This window comes from Artibeus jamaicensis, unplaced genomic scaffold (genome assembly GCF_021234435.1).
Source record: "Artibeus jamaicensis isolate MK-2021 breed Jamaican fruit bat unplaced genomic scaffold, CSHL_Jam_final scaffold_612, whole genome shotgun sequence".
In the NCBI taxonomy this organism is placed as follows: Eukaryota; Metazoa; Chordata; class Mammalia; order Chiroptera; family Phyllostomidae; genus Artibeus; species Artibeus jamaicensis.
This window is the reverse complement of record NW_026522049.1, coordinates 11,750,929-11,777,007: the sequence shown is the minus strand read 5'-3', so window position 1 is coordinate 11,777,007 and position 26,079 is coordinate 11,750,929. Positions and strand designations below refer to the sequence as shown.

At 47.0% G+C, this 26,079-nt stretch overlaps 2 protein-coding genes and 1 non-coding gene across 5 annotated transcripts in view; all 3 read left to right on the top strand.

Annotated features, from left to right (window-relative positions):
* Positions 1-7,408, top strand: part of TRPM1 (transient receptor potential cation channel subfamily M member 1) — a 72,652-nt gene extending 65,244 nt beyond the window's left edge. For all 3 annotated transcript variants that reach the window (XM_053658932.1, XM_037145888.2, XM_053658931.1), the window contains one exon: positions 4,072-7,408. In XM_053658932.1, the coding sequence (XP_053514907.1) occupies positions 4,072-5,338 (1,267 nt within the window). In that variant the 3' untranslated portion in view covers positions 5,339-7,408. The remainder of the gene's footprint in view (positions 1-4,071) is intronic.
* Positions 7,409-10,493: 3,085 nt separating this feature from the next.
* Positions 10,494-26,079, top strand: part of MTMR10 (myotubularin related protein 10) — a 37,416-nt gene continuing 21,830 nt past the window's right edge. Inside the window, exons 1-6 of the mRNA XM_053658844.1 lie at positions 10,494-11,087; positions 11,625-11,685; positions 18,600-18,736; positions 18,857-18,929; positions 19,424-19,566; positions 25,729-25,819. Coding sequence (XP_053514819.1) covers positions 11,028-11,087; positions 11,625-11,685; positions 18,600-18,736; positions 18,857-18,929; positions 19,424-19,566; positions 25,729-25,819 — 565 coding nt within the window. The 5' untranslated portion in view covers positions 10,494-11,027. The remainder of the gene's footprint in view (positions 11,088-11,624; positions 11,686-18,599; positions 18,737-18,856; positions 18,930-19,423; positions 19,567-25,728; positions 25,820-26,079) is intronic.
* On the top strand, positions 11,833-11,963 carry LOC128626462 (small nucleolar RNA SNORA51). Its single transcript, XR_008390446.1, has one exon. It is a non-coding gene; the product is annotated as a small nucleolar RNA SNORA51 (small nucleolar RNA).

Sequence of the window (26,079 nt, the reverse complement as noted above, 5' to 3'; positions counted from 1 at the left end):
GCGGTGCCAAATGTTTTAGTTCCTGCCCCCTTCTGTGATAGATTCCAGCACTGGGGCACACAACAGACTAACCAAAAAGTTTGGGTGGAAAGGCTGAGAAATGTATAGATGTATATAGGACTTTGAAAAAGCTGTGGCGCCCTGGCTGATATGGCTCAATGGATTGAGCACCAGCCTCAATCCAGTGGGTCACCAGTTGGATTCCCAGTCAGGGCACATGCCTGGGTTGTAGGCCAGGTTCCCCAGTAGGGGGCGCACGAGAGGCAACCACCCATTGATGTGTCTCTCCCTCTCTTTCTCCCTCCCTTCGCCCTCCCTAAAAATAAATTAATTACATTAAAGTTAAAAAAGAAAGATGTTTTTAAAGCCTATGTTCACAGAAGAAAACTTGTACGTGTTCATAGCTGCACCTTTTAGACTTGCCAAAAATGCTGGAAATAACCCAAATGTCCTTCAACAGATGTTGTGGTGCTTGCATGCCCAGTAACTCCTCAGCAATAGAAAGGCTTGAATGACAGGCCCGTGCAACAACTTGTGTGAATGTCAAAGACATTCTGCGGAAAGTAGCCAGTCTCCAAAGGCTAACCACTGTGTGATTCCATTTATTTAACGTTCTCAAAAAAGATAGGATGGGGCAGGTGGAGAACTGGTCCCTGGTTGCTGGGACTGGGGTGGAAGGGGTGTGGCTACAGATGTAGAGCAGGGAGAAGTTTGGGGGCTGATGGAATGACCTTGGATCCTGGTCGTGACGTTGGTTATAGAAACCTGTGCAAGGGCTAAAAGTCCTCAAACTGGACACCAAAAGAAAAAATAGTCCACGGACTGTATGATAACTTTAACTGGAAATACGCTGAATCAGAAACAGGTCTTGAAGAGGGAATCCACTTTATGTCATGGCAAATCACTTTGGACCGAGAATACTTCAGCCTGTGCTGTGCTGAAAAATAATTTGCCCTGTTGAAAGGAGAACGGAATTAGGGCACCGGAAGCTCAGAAAGCCGCTTTCTCCTGACTTGTTTTCCTGCCACTCTCTGTGCAAATAGATCAGGGACACTTGCGCAGTTGTCACCCAGATAGTCCGTCTCTCCCCATCTGCAGTGGAAATCACTTCTTGTATGGATGTCGCAGTTCGGGAAGCTTGTTTTAAGTAATTGTGGGAAAGTCACAAAACGTGACTAATGCAGGAAATGCGTCCTTTCTGTTCATCGTTTCAGAAGCACGTGAACCTAAACTCATTTTTCTTTCTCCTTTCACACATGCTGTGAAAAGTCAGTATGACTTGCCTCCATTTGGCACAGATGTCTAAAATGGGCTTGGAAGAAGCATCTTTATCATTTTTCTTAATCTGAGCTGCACCATGGAGCATTGTCTCTTTCTAAGCTTCAACTAGGGGAAGGGCAGTGGGAACGAAAGATTTAACACACCTAAAATGCCCTGGCCGGCGTGGCATGGTTGGTTGGGCAATGTCCGGCAAACCAAAGGGTCACGGGTTGGATTCCTGGTCAGGGCATATGCCTGAGTTGCAGGTTCAGTCCACAGTCAGGGCACGTGCTAGAGGCAACGTACCGACGTTTCTCTCACACATCCGTGATTCTCTCCCTCTCTTCCTCCCTCCCTCTCTTCTCTCTAGAATCAATAAAACAGAAAAGAAAAATTTAAAGGCACCAAAAGAGCGGCCCTACCCCAGGGCCTGACATCTTACTCCCTGCAGCGGGAGGGGAGTTTAGAGAGTGTAAGGGAGACGAAGGAATCACATGACTTGGAGGTTACTTCGAGTGTGAGTGGCTGCCAAAGCCAGCATCTGGATTAGGTAATACAGGGAAAAACCGGCAGGGAACCACAGAACGCTTGAGAGGGAAGATACAGGTCTCTATTTTCCCAGCTGATTTGTTTATGAAAGTTTGCATGACTGCCTTATCTCTAAAGGTAGTGTTTGTTTAAAAAAAAAATCTCAAGTTTGATCATTACAAAGGCCACGTGGATTATAACACAGAAGGAATCATTGAGGGTGATAGATTTGAAGTGAGCAAGGAGGCATGATATTAACAGAGAAAGCCAAGTCTTCCTCAAAGTCATGGATACTGAGAAGTGACAGGCACTGCTGTTGGTCCCCACAATGCCAGAGGAGAGAGAGACCCTTTAGAATCTGTCATGTCTCTGGCCAGAAACCCTTAAAAGATGAACTTGGTAAATTTGATCCTCCTGGTTGCAAACTTCCTTCCTGCTCAGATAATGTGGTTTCCTCTGGGGCATAAACAGTTCTCTCCCCATGAAAAGAGTTGAGAAGAGAAGCCCGAGACCCTCCCACGTGTCAGAGGGCAGCTGTCAGCGTGACCACGGAAGCAGCACGTTAGCAAAGGCAGTTCTGGGGGAATGTGGGGCAGGTAGTGGCAGAAGTGGCAAGAGCGAGGAGCCCTCCGGAGACCGTGGTCAGGCAGGGAGCAGGAACTTCCTGCGAAGAACAACAGGCCCCAGGCCTGGTGGCTCAGTTGGTTAGATCAATTGTCTCCATATACCAAGGTTGCAGGTTCGATCCCCGGTCACAGCACATACAGGAAGCAACCATAAGAGGAACAACAAAGCGATGTTTCTATCTCTCTCTCAAATCAATAAAATGAAATTTTAAAAAAAGCAGCAGGTAACAGGAAGTGACTAAAAGAGGTAAGGGAGAACAGGGGAGGGAATTTATAAGGCCGTGTAGGGAGGGCGGCAGAGACCTACTAGGTGACCCTTGACATTGCCTGTACAAGAGGCCGTAAGAAACCAATACACGACACAATCAGACCAGGTGTTCGCCTTCAGGCAAGGATGAACCTGCCCGAGCAGATTGCCACCCTGCCCGGTTCAGAGGCCCCAGGATCTCCTCTGCCCCGCCACCCCGGGGACAAATTCAACTTTTAGAGGCAATCCTGGGCCCTGAGCATAACTTGCTGCCTGTTAAGAGTTAAATTTCATGAATGCATTGAAAGACTTCATAGTGTGAGTATTCTCGAGATATAAAATGTAGTCTACATCAGAAGCTTGCTGTTCAGGCTGCAGGATGGTTTCATCGGCTCTTGCCTGATCTTCCAGGAGTTTAAAAAGAAATTTGCCCTAGGCGGGGGTGGCTCAGTGGGTAGGTCATTGTCCTGAAGAGCGAAAGATCGCCGGTTCGAATCCCAGTCAGGGCACATCTCTAGGTTGTAGGTTCAGTCCCTGGTTGGGGCACGTGCAAGGGGCAACTGACTGAAGTTTCTCCCTCACAGTGATGTTTCTCTCCCTCTCTTCTCCCTCCCCTCCCCTCTCTCTAAAAATAAATAAATAAAATCTTTTAAAAAGAGAAATCTAACAGCAGATATTTATAATCTGCCATGATCTCCGTCTTACAACCCCATTAGGGAAATACTAGTGATTAATATAATGAACAATTGAAAGTTACTGGTCTTCACACAATTAAATGACCTCATGTGCCTTAAGTAAACCATCTGATAACCCAGACTTTATTATTAACAATTTATTTTCTGAATTCCTGGAACTTCAAGGAAGGATATTAATATATTTCATTCGTCATCCTAACAATTACTTGCTCACAGCCATAACCAGAGGTGGAAACCCTGAGGGCTCGTGCCTGCCTTTGTGATCAGAGGCAATGTAAGGTAGCAGCTGAGGGGCAGAAGCCAGGGCGGGGCTGCCCCTCGTGCCCCCCAATCTCAGGGCCAGCGCTGACCAGCCCTGTGGCCTTGGGCATGTCGCTGGCACTCTGTGCCTACCTCACAGAGCTGCGGTGAGGATTAAACCAGCCGGGAAGAGTCCCTCAGCAAATCCTTATCGATGAATCCGTAAGGCACTGGGGAGCAGCCAATGGTAAACAGAACTGTGTGTGTTAGGTGTATTTTAAAATTACGCTCCTAACGGTCATTTGTAGCAGCTTGGTTAGGCGCGTATGAAGTTCAAAAACAGTCCCAAGGAGCTCCACGATTCCCAAAAGACTGTAAGATCAGGTAACAGCACAATAGTGTTTATTTTGTTGTTGCTGTTGTCTAGTGTTTGATTCCGCGTGGTGGAATAAACGGATCCCTTTGCTTTCGCCAGAGTTGAAAATATGTCGATGAGGCTGGAAGAGATCAATGAGCGGGAGCAGTTTATGAAGACGTCCCTGCAGACGGTCGACCTCCGACTGACTCAGCTGGAGGACCTGTCCAGCAGGATGGTGGCCGCGCTGGAACACCTCGCGGGGGCGGACAAATGGGAGCTGATACCAACGCGGTCCCGCGCTTCTTCCGAATGCGAAGCGACTCACCTTCTGCGGCAGAGCAGTGTCCGCAGCGCCGACAGCTGCGGGAGCAGGTTCCACTTCAACGCAGAGGAGCTGGCCTGTGAGGACGCGTCTGTGTCCATGCTGCTGGGGACAGGCTTCCGGAAGAAAGCCCGCTCCTTCCGCATGAAGGAAGAAAAGGACCTGAAAATGCACCTGACCGCTGCAGAGCGCCAGGGCAGCCTTCACCTCTTACCCAGCGCGAGCGCCCCGGCGACCCGCGAGGGCAGCCACCTGGCGTTAGACCACTTAAACCACGCTTCAGAGCCAAAGTTAGGTCCAGAAATCGGGATTTCAGACGCTGACCAAAGGCAGGCCGACTCTGAAAGAGGAGACACCATTTCCCCAGGTTCAAATCAAATGGATGTCATGCCTGGACTGAATAAATCCGATGATTCAAACACTCAGCTGACAGTGGGAACAGCACAGATAGAAGGCACTGTTTCCTGTCCCCTGGAAGACACGAACATGACACGCTGTCACCCTGACGAAATGTTCGGGGCTTGTCAAACCGTGGAGTCCAGAAGTTTTGTATATGCCCACGGGACAAAGCTGGTCAGCGGTGGGCTTAACAACTGGTGTGCGGAGTACAGCTCGATCATGGACCGAGCCTGTCCCTCCGCGGGGCAGCAGTGGACGACAGAGTGGAAATACGAAGTTCAGAAGATCACACGGTCTCGTAGCACCGATATCCCCTATGCTGTGTCGGAAGCTGCAATGCAGGCAGAGCTTAAAGACCCATCCACAGATCTCGAAGATGACAGCTGCGTTCCCATGAGGGTCCCTCGAATCTCTCGCTTGTCACTCGCCGTCACAGAGAGAACAGAAACGGGGAACTTACTGGCCGTGAAACCAGACCAAACTCTGGGCTTCGTGTCTTCAAGGTCAAAAAGTTTACACGGCCACCCTAGGAATGCTAAAGCTGTTCAGGGCAAGTTAGGCAGATCTGGACACGCCAGCAGCGTTAGTAACCTGGGAGTCGTGTCTGGACCTAAAACAGAGACTCTTAAGCAAGAGAAAACGTCCACTGAAACTGAATGCTGATGTGTTCGGTTTGCCTGATTTTTAAGTCAAAGCCACTAATGAGTACCATCTTGGATCCTCGGTCTCTGAAAACGTTTTCATTAAACGCATTTGGCCATTTGGACTTGCAATTAAAATGGAATGCACTAAACTTAAAGGAATATTTTGTTAGCATCTGTCAGTAAACTTAGTTGTTGTTTTTTAAGTTGGAGTAGGATCAAGTGAAACTGATGATACTCCAATGGAGGTTAATTACTTAATCAGTATACAAGAGTCTACAACTTTGCCGTGGCTGGTGTGGCTCAGTGGATTGAGTGCCAGTCTGCAAATGAAAGGGTCGCTGGTTCGATTCCCAGTCAGTGCACATGCCTCGGTTGCCAGCTGGGCCCCCATTTGGGGGCATGTAAGAGGCAACCACACATTGATATTTCTCTCCCTCACTTTCTCCCTCTCTTCCCCTCTGTCTAGAAATAAATTAATAAAATCTTAAAAGAAAACACAAAGAACCTACAGTCTCTATTTCTGAGGGCTAGTAAATAGCCTAGGAGATGCCTCTGGGTGCCACTAATTGGTTACTTAAGGAGTAAGGAATTGTGTAAGAGGGAGAAAATAAGGAGAAAACAAAAGTGTAAAAAAGGAGGGGTGAAGGAGAGAAAAATAAAGTTATGAGCTACAAGAAGTGAGAAGTAGAAAGGAGCCATGAACACCACATGTTCTACTTGGGTTCTGTTTTACATGTTATTGTTTTAAAATTACACAGTGAGCCCTGGCTGGTGTGGCTCAGTGGATTGAGCACCGGCCTACAAACCAAAGGGTTGCCAGTTCGATTCCCAGTCAGGGCACATGCCTGGGTTGCAGGCCATGTCTGCAGTAGGGGGTGCACGAGAGGCAACCACACATTCTCTCCCTATCTTTCTTTCTCCCTTCCCCTCTTTAAAAATAAATAAATAAAATCTTTAAAAAAAATTACACAGTGAGAGAAATATCAAAGATTGCACTGTTAATACTTTAGGGTGACCAAGAGCTTTGTTAATGTGTGAAAATAAAGGAGCCAATATGCATTTTCTTATCCTCCTATAGTCCTTGGTAGCAATCACACATTAGTAGTACCTCCGCACACAATGGCTCGTGCAAAGTTGTGGCTAGAACTTAAAGGGCACGTGTTCCAGGTGGGAACTGTCGGGAACTGCCGAGGCTGTTCATGGCCGAGAACGGAAGGGGTCGTGCTTCACTCTGCAAGTTCAAAGGCCCACCCTCCTCCCCGCAAAGTAACCGCTGTCCTTTCATAGTGAAGACTTCCTGGCTGTAAAAGTATGACTCCAGCGCTGGGCGGCTTAAACCGCCGGTTTTATTTCCTCATGGACCCCGCAGGTCAGGAATTCGGACAAGGCACAGCAGGAATGCCCCTGATCTATGGCCTTGGCTGATTTGCCTGGTGTAAAGGCTCCTACGATGGCCAGTTCCAAGCTATCCACGTGGCGTCTGAATGTGGAGCTGGGGAAAGATACCCACAGCTGGCTTCTGCAAGCCAGTACTCACTGGCTGCCGCTACTAACTGGCTGCTGCTACTCCATGGTGTTTGAACTGGGGCGACCGAGTGTCTGGGGGTGGAGGCTGGAAGCCTCCAGAAGCATCTTCCCTCCCGTGTGGGCTGTGGGCTGGAATGGGACTCGCCACTAGAGCTGTCCTCCACAAGGACACAGGAGCATGGCCTGTCCAGGTGGCCTGGGCTCCCTCACATAACGACAGTTTAGAAGAAATCACATCTCTTGTGTAGCAGTTCAGTCTTCCGAAAGTGAGCGTCCCAGCAAATGAGGAGGAAATGCCATTGCTTCTTTCATGGCTTTAGGAGTCACGCAGAATCAACTGAGATTGCATCGCTTGGCTGGCGATGAGTCACCAAAGCCAGCCCAGATTCTAAGGGAGGGGTCCTATCTGGGAGGAGTGTTACCGATTTTGCAGACGTGTTTTTAAGTGGCCACACTTGCATTTCGTCATGGTTTTGTCACCTGGCTGCTCCTCAGCGCTATAGTTTCATCTCACTCTTTGTTTTCACTTACTGACGACCCACCCAGGCTCCTGAAACCTTTTCTCCTCCTTACAGTTAATCTGTTGGAGAACATGGGCCATTTTGTCTTGTAACGTTTGTCAGAGTTTAAATTTTACTGGCTGGCTACCCATGGGCAGTTCAACATGCTGCACTGTTCTCCCAAGTTGGCAGAGGAATCAGAGGCTTATTCTGGCTTAGGTTCAAACCGTTTGCCAAGGCTACCTGGGCGATGTTGCTTCTTTCACTAGGAGGCCCACTAGCTTATTCATCTGTCTTTTTGCGATGTCAGCAGCTGGTGATATTCAATGCCTAGATCTCCTAATTCATAGGAGGCTGAAAATTGTAATACTTTAATCCTATTATTTCTTTCATTAGTTAGAACAGGAGATGATTCCTTTCACCTCCTACCTGGTTACAGAGTGATAAATTCACTCTGTACATACAGCAGGAATAATGATGGATTTTTTCCCTTTACTTGACAATTTTCAAGGTAATTGGTTCTCTATCATCCAATGAATATATATGGTATATCTATTTGATATATAAGGTGTATGTATATGATACACGGACATTAATTGTCCTCACATGAAAATACATATGTTTCTACCCACAATGAAAATGCCATGAAAGTAGGAATTTTGTCTTCTCAGTGACCCAAATAGTTTTTAGCACAAAGCCAGCATTCAGTACAAATTTGGTAACTAATTGAATGAATATATGAAGTACCTAGGATCTAGTAGGCAGTCAAGAAATGCTAGCTCTTTTCTGCACAGGGAAAAGAAAATCGTCCCCAGAGAATGCTGCTATCCCCCATGACAGAAGAACCAAGGATGGAAAGAGAGCCAGAAAAATAGGAGGAAGAGGACAAAATAGTGACAATTGAGCCAAAAGAAGGGATAGCCAGCAACCTCGAACCCACAGGATAGTCAAAGAGGTCAGGACTGACAAGAGGCCAAAAGACTAGCTCTAGGGACAGTGTTGTGTCCTCCCCAAATTCCCGTGTTGAAACCCTGACTGCAGCGTGACTATACTTGGAGATAGAGCCTTTAGGTTGAATGAGGTCATAAAGGTTGGGGCCCTACGTGATTTGTGCCCTATAAGAAGACACCAGAGCACTCTCCAACATTCACGAGCTTGCACCCTCCTCTCTCTCCATCAGCCATGTGAGGACAAAGCCTCTGAGCTAGCGCCAGTAACCTGCCTTGACCTTGGACTTCCAGCCTCCAGAACTGTGAGAAATCAACTTCCATTCTTTAAGCCACCCAGACGGTGGTACTTTTGTGATGGCATCCCAAGCAGACTAACACAATTAGGTGTCTGAAGCTGTCATAAAAATTAGGGTGACGTTAACAACAAATCTGGAAATCAGAGTTTTCCCACTTTGCAATCACATGGTCCCGTGTTATAGTTTGAGATTCTAAGGAAACCTACATGGGGAAAAGTAAGTCACAGAGTCAGTCATCGGAAACTAAAGAACACCCACATATTGCTGAAGAGTGTGTGTGGGTAAAAATCTATTTTTTTCCAGTTTTCTTGAGATGCAATTGACATACATCCCTGCATAATTTTAAGGTGTACAGCACGATGATTTTTCACTTACATAGATTGTGAAATGATGACCATAATAGGCGTAGTTTGCACCCATCATCTCGGATACAATAAAAAGAAGCAAGGAAATTTTTTTCCTTGCAATGAGAATGGTTAGGATATACACTTACCAACTTTCATGTATGCCATACAGCAGCGTAATCTACTCATCATGTTGTACATTACATCCCCAGTACTTATTTATTCCCATTAGATTTATTTATTCCAATTAAAGTACTTATTTATTCCAATTATACACTGAAAGTTTGTACCTTTCAGCCACATTTCTCCAGTCCTCTGCCCACCCCACCCCCAACCTGGTAACCATAAATCTGGTCTTTCTCTGTTTGTTTTTTATTTTGTTTTGTTTCATCTATTTAATGTAGAGAAATCACAAAGTATTCATAAAGAAGTTTTTAATGTTTTTGCATAACAGTATTTTTTAACACCTATAACCCAGTGGACTTAACATGTCAAAACACAATTGTGGTTCCAGAGCAAAATGAAGTCACGTGTCACTCAGACAAGTTAACTGGAATGATCAGGAGGGGGCTGAATCAGGAAAATTTTCGGGGGAGGGGGAAGCAACGTTTGAAATCTCTAAGTTTTTAAATATTTCCTTTAGCAACACTTGTCACTCTAATTCATAGGGCCACACTGGAGCTTCCTTGTGACATTACTTATAAAATGGACTAGGGTTTTATTCTTCAAAGCCTAAGAAGGGTTTAGTCTCAACGAAAAGATTCACGGAAATGTAACACCATCTGCCCTTCCACCAAAGGCTGCTCCAGGTCAGAAATACATTAACTTCAGAAATTTGTTAAGAGTTTCGGGTACGCTGAAATGCGTCTGTCCTTTGCAATGAATGGGCAGATTATTTGGTCCGTTGCCTGTGGAAGCCCCTACTCTGCTAGGGCTTTTGATCACTTAGCGGCTGCTCACTCACATCTTTACATACGAGGAGGAAAAAGAAAAGAAAGGAGATAACTCGCTTAATATCTTTTTCTACATTAAAATTTAATAAGGAGGGTAGCAGTAAACACACGAAATCGAGGGGTCAGGCTGGGCTGCCAATGTCATTAGCAGTGGCCACGCAAGTGCGAGCATCCCGGGGAAATGGGCCGTCAGCTCGGCGGGCAGGACATCCCGGTCGCAAAGCTCCGCACGGAGACACCATTCAGGTGGTGGAATCTCGCTCAGGTGTGGGACATCTAAGGGGGCTGTATATGCGGTACCAACTGCGGTGAACGTCTGAGGAGGGTCATCACCAGCGGCATCTCCACACGCAGGGCACCCATGGGTCCGCTCTCCCGGAGTAAGTCCCTCACACGCTGGGCGCAGTGGGGCTGGTCCACATCAGGGCACCAGAGTCCCTTCCCTCCGCCCGGGCTCCTCCTGAGGACTTCAAACTATGATCGCGCCCACTGCATGACTAACGAACAATAATCAAGAGAACTGTCCCAGGAAAAGAGAAACAGTCGCGAAACAGAATGTCTAGAGCCAACGTCCACGGTCAAAGTCTAACTCCCGCTCGTGCCATGGCCCCCGCGGACCGCCGTAGATCCCTGGGGGTGGTCGCCAGACCCCTGCGGGCCACCGTAGGTCCCTGAGGTCCTCCATGACCCCCGTGAGCCGCCGTAGGGGCGCCCTTCTCAGCTTCTGCTCCCAAGATGGCTACCGGGCTGTCCTCCTCCCGGCGCTCTCTCTGAGGAGGTCCCGGCAGCAAGTGCGGGGCGCAAACTTCGCGTTCCGCCGCCACCGCGGCCTAGAGGCGGGGAGTGGCCGGCCGGCCGGCGCTGCACGAACCGTCTCACGGGGCGGGGCGTCGGCCCCTTCCGGGGATGGGTTCCGGCGCCCGAGTCGGCCCAACTCTGCCCTGGCTCCTCCCCGCTCGGGCGGGCGCTCCGCCGTGTCCCCGCCCGCCAGTCCGCCCGGCCCGGCTGGCTGCAGACCGGCCCTGGGCGGCCGCGCGGGGAGCTGTAAACCAGCGGGCGTCCGGAGGCGTCAGCACAGTCGCTAGCCCGCGGCGGGTCCCGGGCTACGACCGGACCGGGGCGAAAAGGCAACGGCACCATGTTCTCCCTCAAGCCGCCCAGACCCACGTTCAAGTCCTACCTCCTGCCGCCGCCCCAGGTAAACAACCCCCTTCCAGCGAGCGCCCCTGTCCTCAAAGATTCCAGGTAGCCGCCGGGCCGGCCCGCGGGAGCGGGGAAACCCGGGAGGCCCTCGCCGTCCCCCTGTCCCCAGCCGCGCGGCTGCCCCCACTGGTGCGGCAAAAACTTGTAAAACTCCGCCGCAGCCATTCTGTGCCCAGTGATCTCCCATCGGTAGTTCTGTCGTGTGACGAGACCCTAGGGGCGTCCAGAGGTGGGTTCGTTAGCCCGGCGACGGTCCGCGCCGCGACGGCCAGTGTGATGGCGTCGCTTGTGGGCACCTGGTAGACGAGGATACCTGTCATTAGGCAGTTTTAATATTTTTTTATCCAACTCCCGAGCCGATAGTGGGCGGATCTTAAAGAGAATTCGGTAAAAATGCGAAAGAATGTAAGGGCCGGGGGTGGGGGCGGATTTATGCGTGTCGCATATGTCATCCCTTATAACACAAAGTTTGCTCTAGTATCTTAAGGGGAGGGAAAGTTTGTGTTTTGATTAATTTGCTCGTGTATTTCAGACTGACGATAAGATTAATTCGGAACCGAAGATTAAAAAACTGGAACCGGTCCTTTTGCCAGGTAAACGTTAGAGGTCCGACAGATACTGAAGTGAATGGGTTTGGGTCCGATGTTATTTCTCTGACTAGTACCACGTGGTCACCTTTCCTCCTCTTTTTGCTTTAAGCTTTAAGCTTTAAGCTTTATCCAGTTAAAAATCTCACCACTGGCCTGCTGGTGCTTACCACAGGCTGTGTTCTTACACCGCCTGTACAGAAAGAGGAGGCAGAGTGAATTCACCTCATACACACCTCAGCCCAGGCCCTTTGCCTGGTCTGTATTGTGAATGGGGGACATGGAGTTAAGAAATAAAAAAAAAATAAGTAAAAAAAAAAATACAATAAATAAACAAAAATAAAAAATAAAGTAAAAGTAATAAGTAAAAAAAATTAAAAATTAAAAAATAACCACTGAGTGAGGAAAAAAGATAAGTTGCTTACAATTAAACATCAGAAAATAATAATTGGTATTTGTCTTTGAAAATTTAAGTGTCATAGAAAATTGCCGAGAATGTGACCACCTACTTTCCTGTCTCCTGAAGTGTTTTTATTTTTACAGATTTTATTTATTTATATTTTAGAGGGGAAGGGAAGGAGAGAGAGAAATATCAATGTGTGGTTGCCTCTTGTGCACCCCCTACTGGGGACCTGGCCTACAACCCAGGCATATGCCCTGACTGGGAATTGAACCAGTAATGCTTTGGTTTACAGCCAGCTCTCAATCCACTGAGCTACACCAGTCGGCCCAAAGTGTTTTTAGAGCGCCCTCCAGTTGTTTAGGTCGTGAAAGCTTCTCTTCCCTTCTTGTCTGTCTGCAGCTTTATGAATTGATGACCACTAGTTGGATCATCATTTCAGTAGCGTGAAGAGCCCCTTGCACAGTGGCTGGGTCTCTGTACCAGTAACAAAGCTTAGGGAACTTTGCATCTCTTACTTGGCAAATGTCGCTGGAAGGTGTCAGCTGTATTTGCAAGTTTACCTGTTTCCCTTTAGAAAGGCGAGGCATGGGGGCCCCTGGTTCCTCACCGCAGGGCCTGTTCTGTGCAGTATAGGATGTGCATGACATCCCCGGCCTTCACCTGCTAGATGCCAGAGGTGCCCCCTCTCCCTGCTCCTGGTGGTGATGCCCTCCAGCATTGATGGCATGACTTTTTAATTTTCCTCTCAGGGGAAAAGAACCGGGTTAGAACAAAGGATGCTTTAGAAAATCTCAGAGATGGAAGTAGGCATTGGCAGCAGGTAGTAGTTTGGTTTTAAAGTGTGTGAGCTTTTTGATTGGTACTTTGAATTGTATAATAAGTAGGAAAAGTCGGTTGTTCGCTGCAGCTCCTGGGGGAAGTAGCCAGCTGCTTAGGAGAGCCTGGTCTAAACCTGAAATACAGTTCAGACACTAGTTTGTATGGCTCCTGTGAACGTTAAAAATCTTAGTCACTGCTCCATACTAAATCGAGTGAAATGATCCAACTCATATTTTAGTCATTGAATAAATATGGAACCTTTAAACCTTGTGCTTTAAAATGTGAAATGTTAAGTAGGAACAAACACCAACTGTTAAAAACATCAACCATGGTGGAGACTCACAATTTAAAGTTTTAAACTTTAGTATGGGAGTTAGTTAAAATTTGTTGTCTTGATTTTGTTCTTGCTTTTCACCCAAACCGTGTGTGCTAAATCACCCTTCATGCTCTCAGAGCGAACACTGGAACTACTAAGTAACCTTTGCTCCTCGTGTTTGTGGGGTTTTAGCCTTAGTCACCCCAGGCGTGGGCCAGTATATGGGAATCAGTGCTCCTCTGCTGAGCCCTTGAACTTCGGCTTCCATTACTTTGAATAGCCCACTCTTGGACTTTGGTTGTCTGCTTCTGATGCTGTGATTTGACACTAATCAACAGCGTGGTCTTAGCTGCAGATACAGTGCTTGATTTTTAAAAACTGGCTTTTATGTTTGATAAGATTGTGATACTCTCAATATTAATCAACTTGAAGAACTTACACTGAAGGATCATCCATGCTGTGGAACTAACTAAAAACTTGCCTTTCTACAAAAAAGGCAGTTTCTGGGGGAACATGTAAGCTCACTTCCTGACTGTGAGTGGGTCACTTGTCCTAGAAATCACAGCTGAGTCTAGATCTCCTGGCCTGTGTTAATTTTTTACACGGGACCTGCATTTGCATACCCGGTGGTGCTGGCACCCCACCTTCTGTGTGCGCTTAACCTGTCCCTTACAGGGCGTGAAGCCAGTCCTGAGTTAGTGCCCGCCCGCTGCTGCCTCCTCTTCTCCTTCCCCCACGCTCCCTGCCAGGGTCTCTGTTCCTTTCTGCGCCTGTCATGTCACCTTTGACTGCCACTGGAAGCTCCTTTGCTCCGCAGCCGCTGCTCCGCATGTGAGATCTGGAACACAAGTGGAAGTGAGCAAAGCCTTGGCGATCTGGCCTTCACCAGTCAGAAACCAAGGGACAACTCGGGCAGGTCGCCGGTGGCTTTACACAGACAGGCACACAGAACAAGAAGTCATTGTTCCGAGACATAGCACTGCATGCTATGCCTTGGCGTGATGCCTTCGGTTCAAGGATATCCTACTTCAGTTGCCCACAGTTTGAACTTGTAATTCAATAAGCAGATGAAAATTAGAACACAAAATCAATTGTTTATTTGTGTGCTCAGTTACAGAGTGCTCTGTCGGAACTTTACAACCTGAATTTAAAATGATCCTCATCTTTTATGAAGCAGAGAAAACAGAAGAAACTAATAATTTAATTTAGGTTGTGCTAATCATTTTCAGTTCGCCTGGTCATGAAACTCCTTAAGGTGGAGATTGTACCTGATTCAGCCTAGTGGTTCCGATGTTTAGCAGTCTGTACTGAGGAGCTGAGTGAGTGGAAGAACTCCTCAGACCATCTGCTTAAGTTGCTCTGTAGTGGTGCGCACACGCGTGCCCACACCCTGACCTCTCTCAGCTGGAGCCATAGAGGAAGACTGTCATTTTATGCCAGTGGGTCTCTGTCCTTTCCCAGAGCCACACTTCTCAAGAAAATTATACCTGAGCCTGGAATTGAAATGCAGCACCCAGTGAACGCCACTAGCTTTTCCTGGGCTTTCTCTTCATCTCCCGTCATCATGGGACACTCGTTTTAATGATTGTGTTACATATGCATAAAATTGCCCAAGTCCTTTTGAAAATAGGGTGAGTGGGTGTGTTTGACATGTTTGTTAGGAGCAAGTACTGCTAGATTATGCTCGTGTCTTTTTTTGTTTTGTAGCTGCCAGATCCATTGAGTGAGCATGTGGGTCATACTGGGTGCCTGGCTGTGTGCTAAGTGGGGAAGAGCTGGCAGAGGCGTGTGCCCGGGTCACACAGCAAGACCTTGCACCAACCACACTGCCTGCAGAGAGGGTGGAAGGGTGGTGTCAGAGGTTCTCAGTTTCGGCCCGGGCCTGGCTGGCATCAGTCAGAGTTGTATGAAGGCTGGGCCAGCCCTTGGTCAAATGGAGAAAAATAAGAAAAATGCAGCTTTCTCTTCTATAGAGCTAAACTGTTTTGATATGAAGGATTGTGTTTTATTCTGAAATTATGTCCTTTCAACTTCTTTAGTGTAGGTAGGTTCTTTTGTTAAAAGATAGTAATAGTAGCTGTGGCTTTCTAAAAAGTTTTTTTAAAAAAAACTTTATTTTTAGAGAGGAAGGGAAGGAGAAAGAGAGAGAGAAACATCAATGGGTGGTTGCCTCTCGAGTGCCCCCTACTGGGGACCTGGCCTGCAACCCAGGCATGTGCCCTGACTGGGAATCGAACTGGCAACCCTTTCCTCTGCAGGCCTGTGCTTAATCCACTGAACTACACCAGCCAGGGCTTTCTAAAAACTTTTTAAGTTATCAAAATAAAAAATTAAGAAATCTGTTGATTTCCTGAATAATTTTGTAGTTTACCTGATTTGTGGAATCTGACCCTGGAAACCACTTGATTAAATTATAATGTTATAGGTATGGTTCAGCATGAGTTACTTTGTCAGCCTGGGAGTCTCCACTCCCTTCCTCGTTTAACAAGTGTCCTTCCTCCTTTAACAAATTGTCCTTCCCTTCTCTGTCCAACCTTGCATTCTAGTGTGGCCACCTGCCCCCAATCCCCAAGCCTGGGCACAGGTTTGCCTAGGGTACGTTCAGAGTGGTACCATGAGCTGCCTTTGCGGTAGTACTGGCAATCGACCCAGAGGGTCTGTGCACGAGACTGAGGTCACATCGAGGGAGGCGGGGGCACACACTGAGGGCTGCATTTTTCTCAAGTCCAGCCCATGCAAGGCACAGATTGCTGCTTTTTACTGGGCTACTTCTGGGCAGGTTTCTGACCTTTTCTGCTAAGATCTTTACCTGGCACATAGCTTAAAGGTTGCTCCTTGTAACAACCCCATCAGGTAGGTAGCAGTTGTCTCATTTGAGATGAGTGGAGTTGCAGAGGGTAAGCGGCCCTGTGCCTCACTACTAGCAAGGGCAGAACCACAGCCCTGAGCTCCCTCCCAGGCCATGCCTGTAACCACTAAGCAGCAGGGCCCTCCTGACTGCACAGGTGTCTTTGGGCCACAGAGTCATGCTGTGGAACTGGATAATGGAGATGGGGTGTCGGCCTAGGAGTGTGCCAGTGAGGTAGAAAGAGTTCAGCCCTTGGCTCTGCCCTTTCCATGGCAGTGACACATTTTGCCCCAGCTTGAGGAGCACTTGCAGACCATTTCAACTGCTAGAAAGTGGAATGTCTTTGCAGGCAGGGCACTTCCTGTTGCTGGCGGAGCTGAAGCAGAGGCTGGTGGAGTGCCAAGCCGCTTTGTCACAAGGATGTGAGATTCTCTTCCGACCCAGGGTCCTGCTCTTGGAGGGGAGGGGAGGGGGGAGGAGCGCAGCGAGAAGGACTTGAGGTGCTGTGGCTAACAGTGAGTTAATCCTTCAACAGGTACCCAGTCAGTGAGTGAGTGCAAGGTCCTTCTTGTGGCAGAGGAGCCCAAAGCTGGAAAAGATGGGCGCCTGCCCTGGACAGTTCCAGTTCTCTGAGGAAATGCCGCAGTAGAGGAAGGCAGAGGTGCCAAGGGCTCCAAGGAAGGTCACTTCAGCCAGATGAGGGGGAGGGACTGGCACTCTCTATCTGGAGTACCTGCCAAACCTCAGCCCCTGTGCTCAGGCTGCGCGTCAGCTCTGCTGGTTCTCTCTTCCCATCTATGGGGCCACAGCATCTTCATTGCTGGGGTTCACTGTTCGATTGACAATGAGTGCACTGATTGTCAGCATCTTTTGTGATCAAATCAGAAAAGCATTCGACCACAGGGCCCTCTGGGAAATGGAAATACCCATTGTTGGATCACTGCCGTCTGTATTTGTTTGCATGTTCATTACATGGGTGGGCCGTTTATGTGCTGCTCTTACTTTTGGCCTCAACTTGGATTGCACACAAGGAACCCTTAGGTTTCTTTGCTGGATGATTTAGGTTGTTTGATAGCTTTTTTGTAGCTAGGCTCTAGAGATGATTGGGGAATGGTTTTGTAGTATTTTGATTCACAGATCTGTGAACAGTGCAACCAGTGCAGGATCTTAGCGTTACGTTTGTACCTCCTCCTGGAGCTCTTGGTTTGGCGCTCCCTGCCTCCGAGGTGGCTGCCGCTGGAGTGTAGGCCAGCATTTTGTTACTCTCTCCCTCACTCCCTACCGTCAGTCTGCCTGGGCTGTGAACTGGCAGAAACTGGCCGTGAACCTTCATGAGTAAAACCTTGCTTAAACAGGGTCAGGTCTAAGTCTTTAATCTCTAATTTGCTAACACTCCATCCTGCTGACCTCTGCACCGTTTCTCTGTACAGGAGTTCCCCCAATCTGCATTCCGCTGTCCATGGTTTCAGTTACCTACGGTCAACCACAGTCTAAAGTCAACTACATAGAACATTCCAGAAATGAACAGTTCACAATTCATAAGTTTTAAATTGTGCACTGGTCTGAATGGCACGATGAAATGTCTTACTGTCCTGCTCCGTCCCTCCTGGGATGTGAATCAGTTCTTTGTTCAGTGTCTTCCTGCTGTGACACTTAGTCATTTAGAGAATTCTTTGGTTTTGTTTTGTTTGTTTTATTGATTTGAGAGAGAGAGAGAGAGAGAAAGGGAAAGACAGCCACTAATTGATGTATTTATTGGCTGATTCTTGTATGTGCCCTGACTGGGATCGAACCCACCACCTCGGGTCATTGGGATGACACTCCAACCGAGCCCCCTTGCCCGGGCCAGCTTTGTTTCGAGGCTGTAATTGGAATCTTTGTGAAGTGGCAGGTGTTCGGGCTTGTCCACAAACAAGTTCTGTCTGTTTCTGTGAAAGGTTTTTAAACTGATAGAAACAGATGAAGTGGGTCGGTATCCTGATTTTTAACTTTTATTTTAGTTTTTTGTTTAATTCTTTCATCTTACCTTTTAACTCTAAGTGTTATCACCAATTAAGTTATAATTTGAGTGCAGAGGGAAATTTCATTTGGATTTTTGGAATATATTAAAAATAAATAGATTGCATGGTTAACTTAGAGGTTAATTGTCATTCCTTACAAAATAAGTCAAAAACTTTGGTTTGGGGGATCTAGCTGCGTGTTCATAACGTACGGGCATTCCATCACGTGATGCCCTGAAGGAGAGGGCGAGTTCACTTCTTCTCCGAGTCCTTCCAGTGAGGAGAGGCCTCTCTGACTGCGCTGTCGCAGGCCTCCAAGCCCGTGGTGCCTCAGTGTCTGTGTCTCACGCAGGGTGGGCGGGAGGCCGGGCTGGTGCTTGTTGTTGGAGGGTGAGGGTGCCCTCGGCTCTGGGGAGCCTTCAGTGTTCCCTCTTACGTCGTCATTGTGAAATGCTCCCTCTCGGTCACACAGCGACTGCTGACATGTCAGAGTGCAGTTGCGGCTCACACAATGATGGTTTTCTTTTTTTAAAGGAGAAATTGTTGTAAATGAAGTCAATTTTGTGAGAAAATGCATTGCAACAGACACCAGTCAGTACGATTTGTGGGGAAAGCTGATCTGCACCAACTTCAAAATCTCCTTCATCACGGACGACCCGATGCCACTGCAGGTGTGTTTGCGTGCTGCTTCCTGAGTCACGGCTCTTGACTCTGAAAGGAAGTTAGGGTTAGTATTACCATGGTGGGGTTATTGGGAAGAGAATTAATGTGAACATAACTTTGTATTTCAGAAATTCCATTTCAGGAACCTCCTTCTTGGTGAACACGATGTCCCATTAACATGCATCGAGCAAATCGTCACAGGTATATTTATGCTTTACTTCATCCATAAAGCTGGTATTACTACCCTGGAAGAATTGTTTGAAGATAATTCAGATACTTGGGTTGGAATTTTATTTCTGTAGGTTTTTTCCCCTTTTTTTGAGTACTAAGAACATTATTAAAAGAGATCAAGAAGTTGTTTTAAAATGGAGATGTAGAATGTATAGCTTTTTATAGTATCTAGTACTTGTTTTCTTTTAGATGAAAATTTTAATTGTAAAATGTATCTAGAGGGTGGTGGTTGGTGTGCAAAGAATCATTTGAAGTGACTGCAAAAGCGAAGTTAAAATTGGTCCCCTGGAGCTCTAGGAATCGCTGACAGACAGCGGTGCAAGGCCAGCAAAGCAACGCTGCGGGGGGCGGGGGGGGTGGCCTCCACTAGTCCTCACTCGGGCTCTGTCCGGTGTTAGAGTGAGGCGTGAGGACGACTTGTTTCACATTTTAATCTTTTCTTTTCTTTTTTTTTTTTTTTTAAGTAAATGACCATAAGAGGAAGCAGAAAGTCCTGGGCCCCAACCAGAAACTGAAGTTTAATCCAACTGAGTTGATTATTTACTGTAAAGATTTCAGAATTGTCAGATTTCGCTTCGACGAATCAGGTCCTGAAAGTGCCAAAAAGGTAATACTTTTTTCTGGTTAAGCTTTGTCAGGTTCTGGGTTTTGCATTATGCTTACCAATTTCAGTTCTGTATGGTAGTTCTGACTTCTCAGTTGCTCAGGTTGTTTTTTTTTTTTAGGGGAAATTGTCAGATATGTTACTAGAACTATTTCCTTGGACTAGTTTATGGTTGCTTCAAAGTATTCTATATATTTCTTTATCAGTTCTTAAAATATTGAAAGGTATCGTGTGGAGACTAGTATATCTTTTACATTAAGATTCTTTAAAAAGATTGAAAAGATGTAGATATATTATAAATGAGTTTGGTAGGACCTCTAATTTAGTACCCTAGAACTTTGTCAGCAAACTTTATCAGCACACTAAGAGGTAGGTAGACTTACTCACATAAGGGTTAGGCAAATGAAGAGTAACGGGAGGGACCTAGTGAGTGTTAGTGCTTCAAAGAAATCTTAGTGGATTAATCTGAATGACATTCCACAGGGGCAGCCAAAAGCTAGGGGCTTTTTAATTGGCTTCTCCCCCCCAAACCCCCTGCCTTCCAGGGGAACGTACATTGTCTCTTCATGAAGTAAGAATCAAGGGCAGAAATCCCTACTTCAGAGCCACGTTTTGACCTCTGTAGAAGGGGGAAGCTGGTGGACCCGGTGCCTCCCAGTCCGGTCTGTAGTGCAGCAAAAGCAGAGAATAGTAACAGAGTTCTGGGAGAAGCCTGCTTCTGTCTGCAGAGAAGAGAGCGACAGTGTCTCAGTGAAGCAGGAAGTCACTTTCTCAAAAGTGAGGCCGCTTTGGCCTCACCAGAAACTGGGTGCATTTGTCTTCCGTGAACAATAGACTCACTGCCATAAATTTTCTGTTGCTATCAAAAGGAGTTGTCAGGATGGTCTTAAGGCAGCTGCCTGCATATACTGCTTTGGTCAGGAGATGGTAGATTTATTTTTAGAACTAGAATCAACAGTTTCTTCACAGGAAGACAACAAACAGATGAATATCTGAAAACACATGGTCACTTGGACTAGATTGTCTAGCACAGGGATGGTGGGGGCTGTGGCTGAAAGTTTTCACACGGAGTCCGTGAAGCCACCCGTTGGCTTGATACATTACTGAAAATTCAGCTAGGTAACTCTGAAAGCCCCTTTCAGCTGTTCAGGTCTGCAGTTTGTTTTTTGGCATTTTACTAATTTAAGATGCCTAGTCTCATGTAGAAAGTCTTTATATAGTTAGGTGGTTGACACTGTATAAAATGTTTTAGCCAAATTACTTTTTTTTAAAGATTTTATTTATTTATTTTTAGAGAGAGGGGAAGAGAGGGAGAAAAACATCACTGTGTGGTTGCCTCTCACACGCCCCCTACTGGGGACCTGGCCTGCAATCCAGGCATGTGCCCTGACTGGGAATTGAACCTCGATCCTCTGGTTTGCATGCTTGCGCTCAATCCACTGAGCTACACCAGCCAGGGCGAGTTGGTCATTCTTGATGTCTGAGACAGTGAGCTAAGTGAGTTGAGAAAATAAAGCATGAACAAATGAAAATTAAGGAGTAGTACAAAGTGGCAACATAAAAGATGTTCCCACTTGAACGGTCAGTTGCCAAATGAGTGACCCAGAGAGTAAATGCCCTGGAAACCCAGGCTGTCCCTTGTCTGCTGCTTCTCAGTGGCAGGAGGCCCCACTGAGCTGTGGGCACAGACCAGCCGGGCTCCACTTGTGCCCTGTCTTCCCAAGACCAAGTTCCTGGCAAGGATCCTGTCCCCACTGTCTGAAAATATAAAAGGCGTGTTACCGCAGACCCAAAAGAAACACTGTTTTTGTTTTTTCGTACAGTCATAGGCGGGACTCACAGGAAATAATATATAGGCAATAAGAATATAAATAGAACGGTTTTCCCCTGGTTTAGAAGTCTTCAAACACAGGGTCGCATCACATGTGGCTGCCAAAGCTTAATCTTTTGTGAGGTAAAAGCAAAATTCTAGCATTCTTTTATTTCAAGGGGAAGTTTTCATCTAAAATTAGGTAACAAGTTGGGAAGCTGCAGATTGACTTTATCTCGTTGAAACTTCGAATGCTAAGTTTTCTCTGGAAATGCTTTGACTTTAAAAGTTGTTTTAAAATGACCAGATGCATGTTCAGAGTTCTCTGGTGGGTGAACTGTTGATTAACTTTTAAAAACTGAAAGTGTTGCCCTGGCTGGTGTAGCTCAGTGGATTGAGCACAGGCCTGCGAACCAGAGGATCGGGGTTCAATTCCCAGTCAGGGCACATGTCTGGGTTGCAGGCCAGTTCCCTGCAGGCCAGTCTCCAGCAGGGGATGCATGAAAGGCAACCATACATTGATGTTTCTCTCCCTCTCTCCTTCTCCTCTAAAGATAGATAAATAAATAAATTTTAAAAAAAACTGAAAGTGTTTATCTTTCTGTTTGAAATATGAAATCTTAAAATGCTAAATTGATTCACATTTTGTTAAATATTGAGGTAAAGCCTTCTGTAGTCTAGCTGGCAGTGCCTAAATTGTGTTAAGACACAACAAGAGGTCCTCGTGCTCCTGCATCCCCAGTCTTCACCCTCGGTGACCCAGGTGGGGCCAAGCACGTGAGAAGGACGTTGGGAAAGGTCTGGGATGGGATTGGAAGGGCAGAGCTGGACAGTTAGGGCCACAGCAGCTGGGAGCTGCCATTTCGTTTAGAAGAGCCTTCGCTCGCAGCAGGATAAAAACATTTTTTAGTGATTTATCACTTGTAGTATGTATATCACTTCACGTGTATATATAAAGATGGCCAGTGAAGACACAGCCTTCACGTCTCAATTTGATTCTCCCATTACCTGGCTGTGAACCGCCTACTTAGGCTCACTTGCTACAAGTGAAAATTCAGCTGTTCTGTCAGAGAACAGTTGGCCTTTCCTGGCCTGTCATTTTTGCCCCGAGTCTGAGACTGACTTCTTGGCTCTCAGGCCGCAGACGGACAGGAAGACAGTTTGTGTTCTGTGCCAGGACTTGGTGAGGGTCGACCTGCTCCGGGCTGCCCTCCAGCTGGTCCGAGAGGGGAAGCCGCCACCAGTGGGTGCTCCGGCTTCCGCCCAGACAAGAATGTCCACCTTGGTCCAGAAATCACTTCCCCACAATAAAATATCTACCATCATTTAATGTCTTTACTACCAAGGTTTTCTTCATTTCCTTTGATAGCCAGGGCAAATGAACTATTTCACAGGCAGTTTTTAAAGACTCAGAGTTTTTCCAAAAATTTTGAAGCTTAGGGAATACGTTACAAAATTAGAATAAATATGTGTGAAAGAGATCTACTTTTTAAGGTGATGGGAGCTGGGAATGTGAATGGAGGCTTTTAAAATAGCGTGCATGGAAAAACTCAGGAAAGAGGACTCCTGGCCCGCTGTCTCTCTCCAGAGTGCCCCAGACCGGCAACCCAAATGCAGCCCAGCGTCCCCAGAGGTACCCCGTACCCCGGTCCTACGAGCAGTTACCCACACTCATAATTCCACTGGTGAACAACCAGTTCAGGTTGTGCCCCCTCCCTGCAAAGCAGCCGTGTGCACGTGATCAGCCTGGGTCCCAGCTCCGCACCGTTTTTACACCTTCTCTAAACTTGGGTGCTATCAGGCATGCCCTTTGTTCCCTAGTTGTCAGAAACATGTGTTGTGCTGTGGTTGAGGGCTCTTAGAAATGGGCTCTTAGAAATTCTGTAACCAGTGATATATGACTGGCTTTTGTGAAAACAAGGCCTGTGACTGCTTTCTAAAAGTCTTAGAGGGGTGATACAGTATTACCGACCTGGAGCGTTTTCCTTCTTACATTAGTAACTAAGCTGGCCAACAAGTGTTTTTAGTGCAGCTGCTGTTAGGCACACAGCACCTTCAGAAGGCTACTGAAAGGCCGCTGGGATAGCGGGGTCTCCAGGCCTTTCCTTGGCTCTGCCCAGAGAGTGCCTCTGGTCTGTGTCTACGTTACTAACCCACCCCTCCTCCCCTCTCTGTAGTGCTTCATCGCCCTTCCCTCTGGATTTCCCTTCTCCTGTAGCACTTAGAATGATCTAACTTACTATGGTTTTTCTTAGTTCTCTTGTTATCATCTGTCTTCCCCACTAGAATGTAAGTGTTTGTTTGCTGCAGCAGAATGAATGAGAGGCATGACGTCTACCCTGGAGCAATTGGACGTGATGGAAGAGAAACAACCCTAGTGCCTTATTTTTATTGACACTCATAACTATTATGTGAATACCTTGGCAGTATAGCCACCAGAGCGCAGTTCACTGAAGAAACACTTTATATCGGGGTGCTGTTGTGCAGGGAGAACAGGGGTGCCTGCAGTTGGAACAGTGAGATTGCTCAGTCTAGGCAAGCCTGTCAGGGATTAGAGTTGGACGGAGGTGATAGTTTCACAGAAAGCCTGGTGGGCTCAGCATTGGGGAAGGATTTCCTGAGCAGAGAGTGGCAAAGATGATGGCCAGGGCCGGGTAGAACATGTGCAGGGACACTGAGGGGCTAGTGGGAAGGTGAGGGGCATCTGGGGTGGCGGGTTAGTGTCTGCAGAATCAAGAGGAAGATTGAGTTTGTTATGGAGGCGTCTGGGAGCCATGGCGAATTATCCAGAGAGCAGACTGCTTGGTCAGAATCTCATCTTCTCAAGAGAGTTTGTGCGTGTTGCAGATTTGTTTTGGAATGTAGGGAAGCCCACAGGGATGCCATCAGGTGAGTGTGGCTTCAGGCTGTGGCTGTGGCAGTGCAGAGAAATGGGGCAGGAATGAGAAATAATCTTGAGGAAAGTACAACAAGGCTTATAAACCACACACAAGGCCCAGAGGACAAGGCGGTGGGACCGTCTCTGGGCACAGCTTTCAGCTGCTGCTGCAGAGGTGCTGGCAGGGAGACCACAAGGCAGGGTGGGGTGGGGCGGGGTGGGGGCCGTAGTTGGGGGCCCCCCTACCAGGCGCTCCAGGGGGCAGTGAGGGAGAGACACGTCGTGAGTTTTAGGAAGTCTGTTGTTGTTTTTAGTCAAAACTAAAGCTAATGATAACTGATGTCTTCTTAGCTGTATATTTTAGAAAGACAGGAAACATTACTCTTTAGAAGGCTTTTTATTATATTTTAAACAGGAAGCTAACACGTACCTACCAGTTGACAGAATTTGCATCAACCTACCCCAAACTAACAATTAACAACTTCCCTTGTTTGCTTGCTATCAAAAGTATATCATACTGGCTTCATGCTTTTCCTTCTAAATGATGCTTAATCTTTTTCAGTACGATTTTCTGTATTCTCTCCTTGCATATGTTCTAAATTTCTTTTTTCTTCTTGCTCACTTAAGAATGCTTCCTGCCACCATCCAGTCCAGGGCTGTGTCAGCACAGGGCATTCTGTCCCACAGCAGTTAGGAGTAATAAGAACCAAACTCCATGTGTGGAGCTCCTCCAGGGGCCACACGAGCATTAAGATTGTTAATTCCCATCACAGCCGTGGATACTGTCTTCACGGTGCAGGGTGCGTGACCCGAGGCTTAGGGAGAGGAATTGGCCTCACACAGGTCTGTGGCAAGTGCTGGCCAGAGCGAGGCAGTGCCTTTGGTTTTGACACCACAGGCCTGTCTCAGCCCATTTTACCGAAACGCAGTTTTGTTTTGTATGTACCTCTTTGAGCCACCTGTGCGTTCTGGGGTGTCTCACTAATTTTTTTTAACTTTTTGTGATTGTAGATATTCTATTAAGGCTGCATTATTTTTAATCCATGAGGTATGAACATTAAATTTTCATGCCTTCCATTATGCCTTCCAGATTGCTGGTATTAGGTTACTAGAGTTCACCAAAAATGAAAGCTTTTTCCCTTAGTAAATGTGTCACTGCCTTTTGGGAGAATGCCTCTTTAGTTTTCAAGTGTCATTTCTTTGAATACAGTTACTTGCCTGTTAAAATTCAGCTGAGCAAACACTCACCTAATACTTTCCACCTACTCACTGAGGATTGAACAATGTCCTAAGGGCACGACAGTGAGTGAGACACCTGGCCTTAAGGAGCTCTTCCACCTTCTAGGTCAGCAGGAAACCGTGTAAGTAAGGGTCCGATACCGCTGCCCCAAGACGCTCCCAGTAACCAAGGCCTGATTGTGCATTTCATTTAACTGAGTGTGTTAACGTCAAATTCTAAATGTAGAATTTTTCCTAGGTATGCCTTGCAATAGCTCATTATTCCCAGCCAACAGACCTCCAGCTACTCTTTGCATTTGAATATGTTGGGAAAAAATACCACAATTCAGGTAAATATGAAAATATTCAATATTGTGACTAACTTTACATTGTGCGCATTTTATGTTATGTTTCTCAGAAGCCCCTTACCACGTGGGCTCTAGTGATTGTGGAGTCTTAGCTTCATGGCTGTGAGAGAGGCGGGCCCTGCATACTGAAAGAGACAGTACTTGTCTGGCTATTTCCTCAGAAGGGGCTGGGGAGACCCTGTGAGCAACTGCAAGCACAGGGGCTGTGCAGTATCTTACTGCCGTTGTTGGCGTGTGTGTTC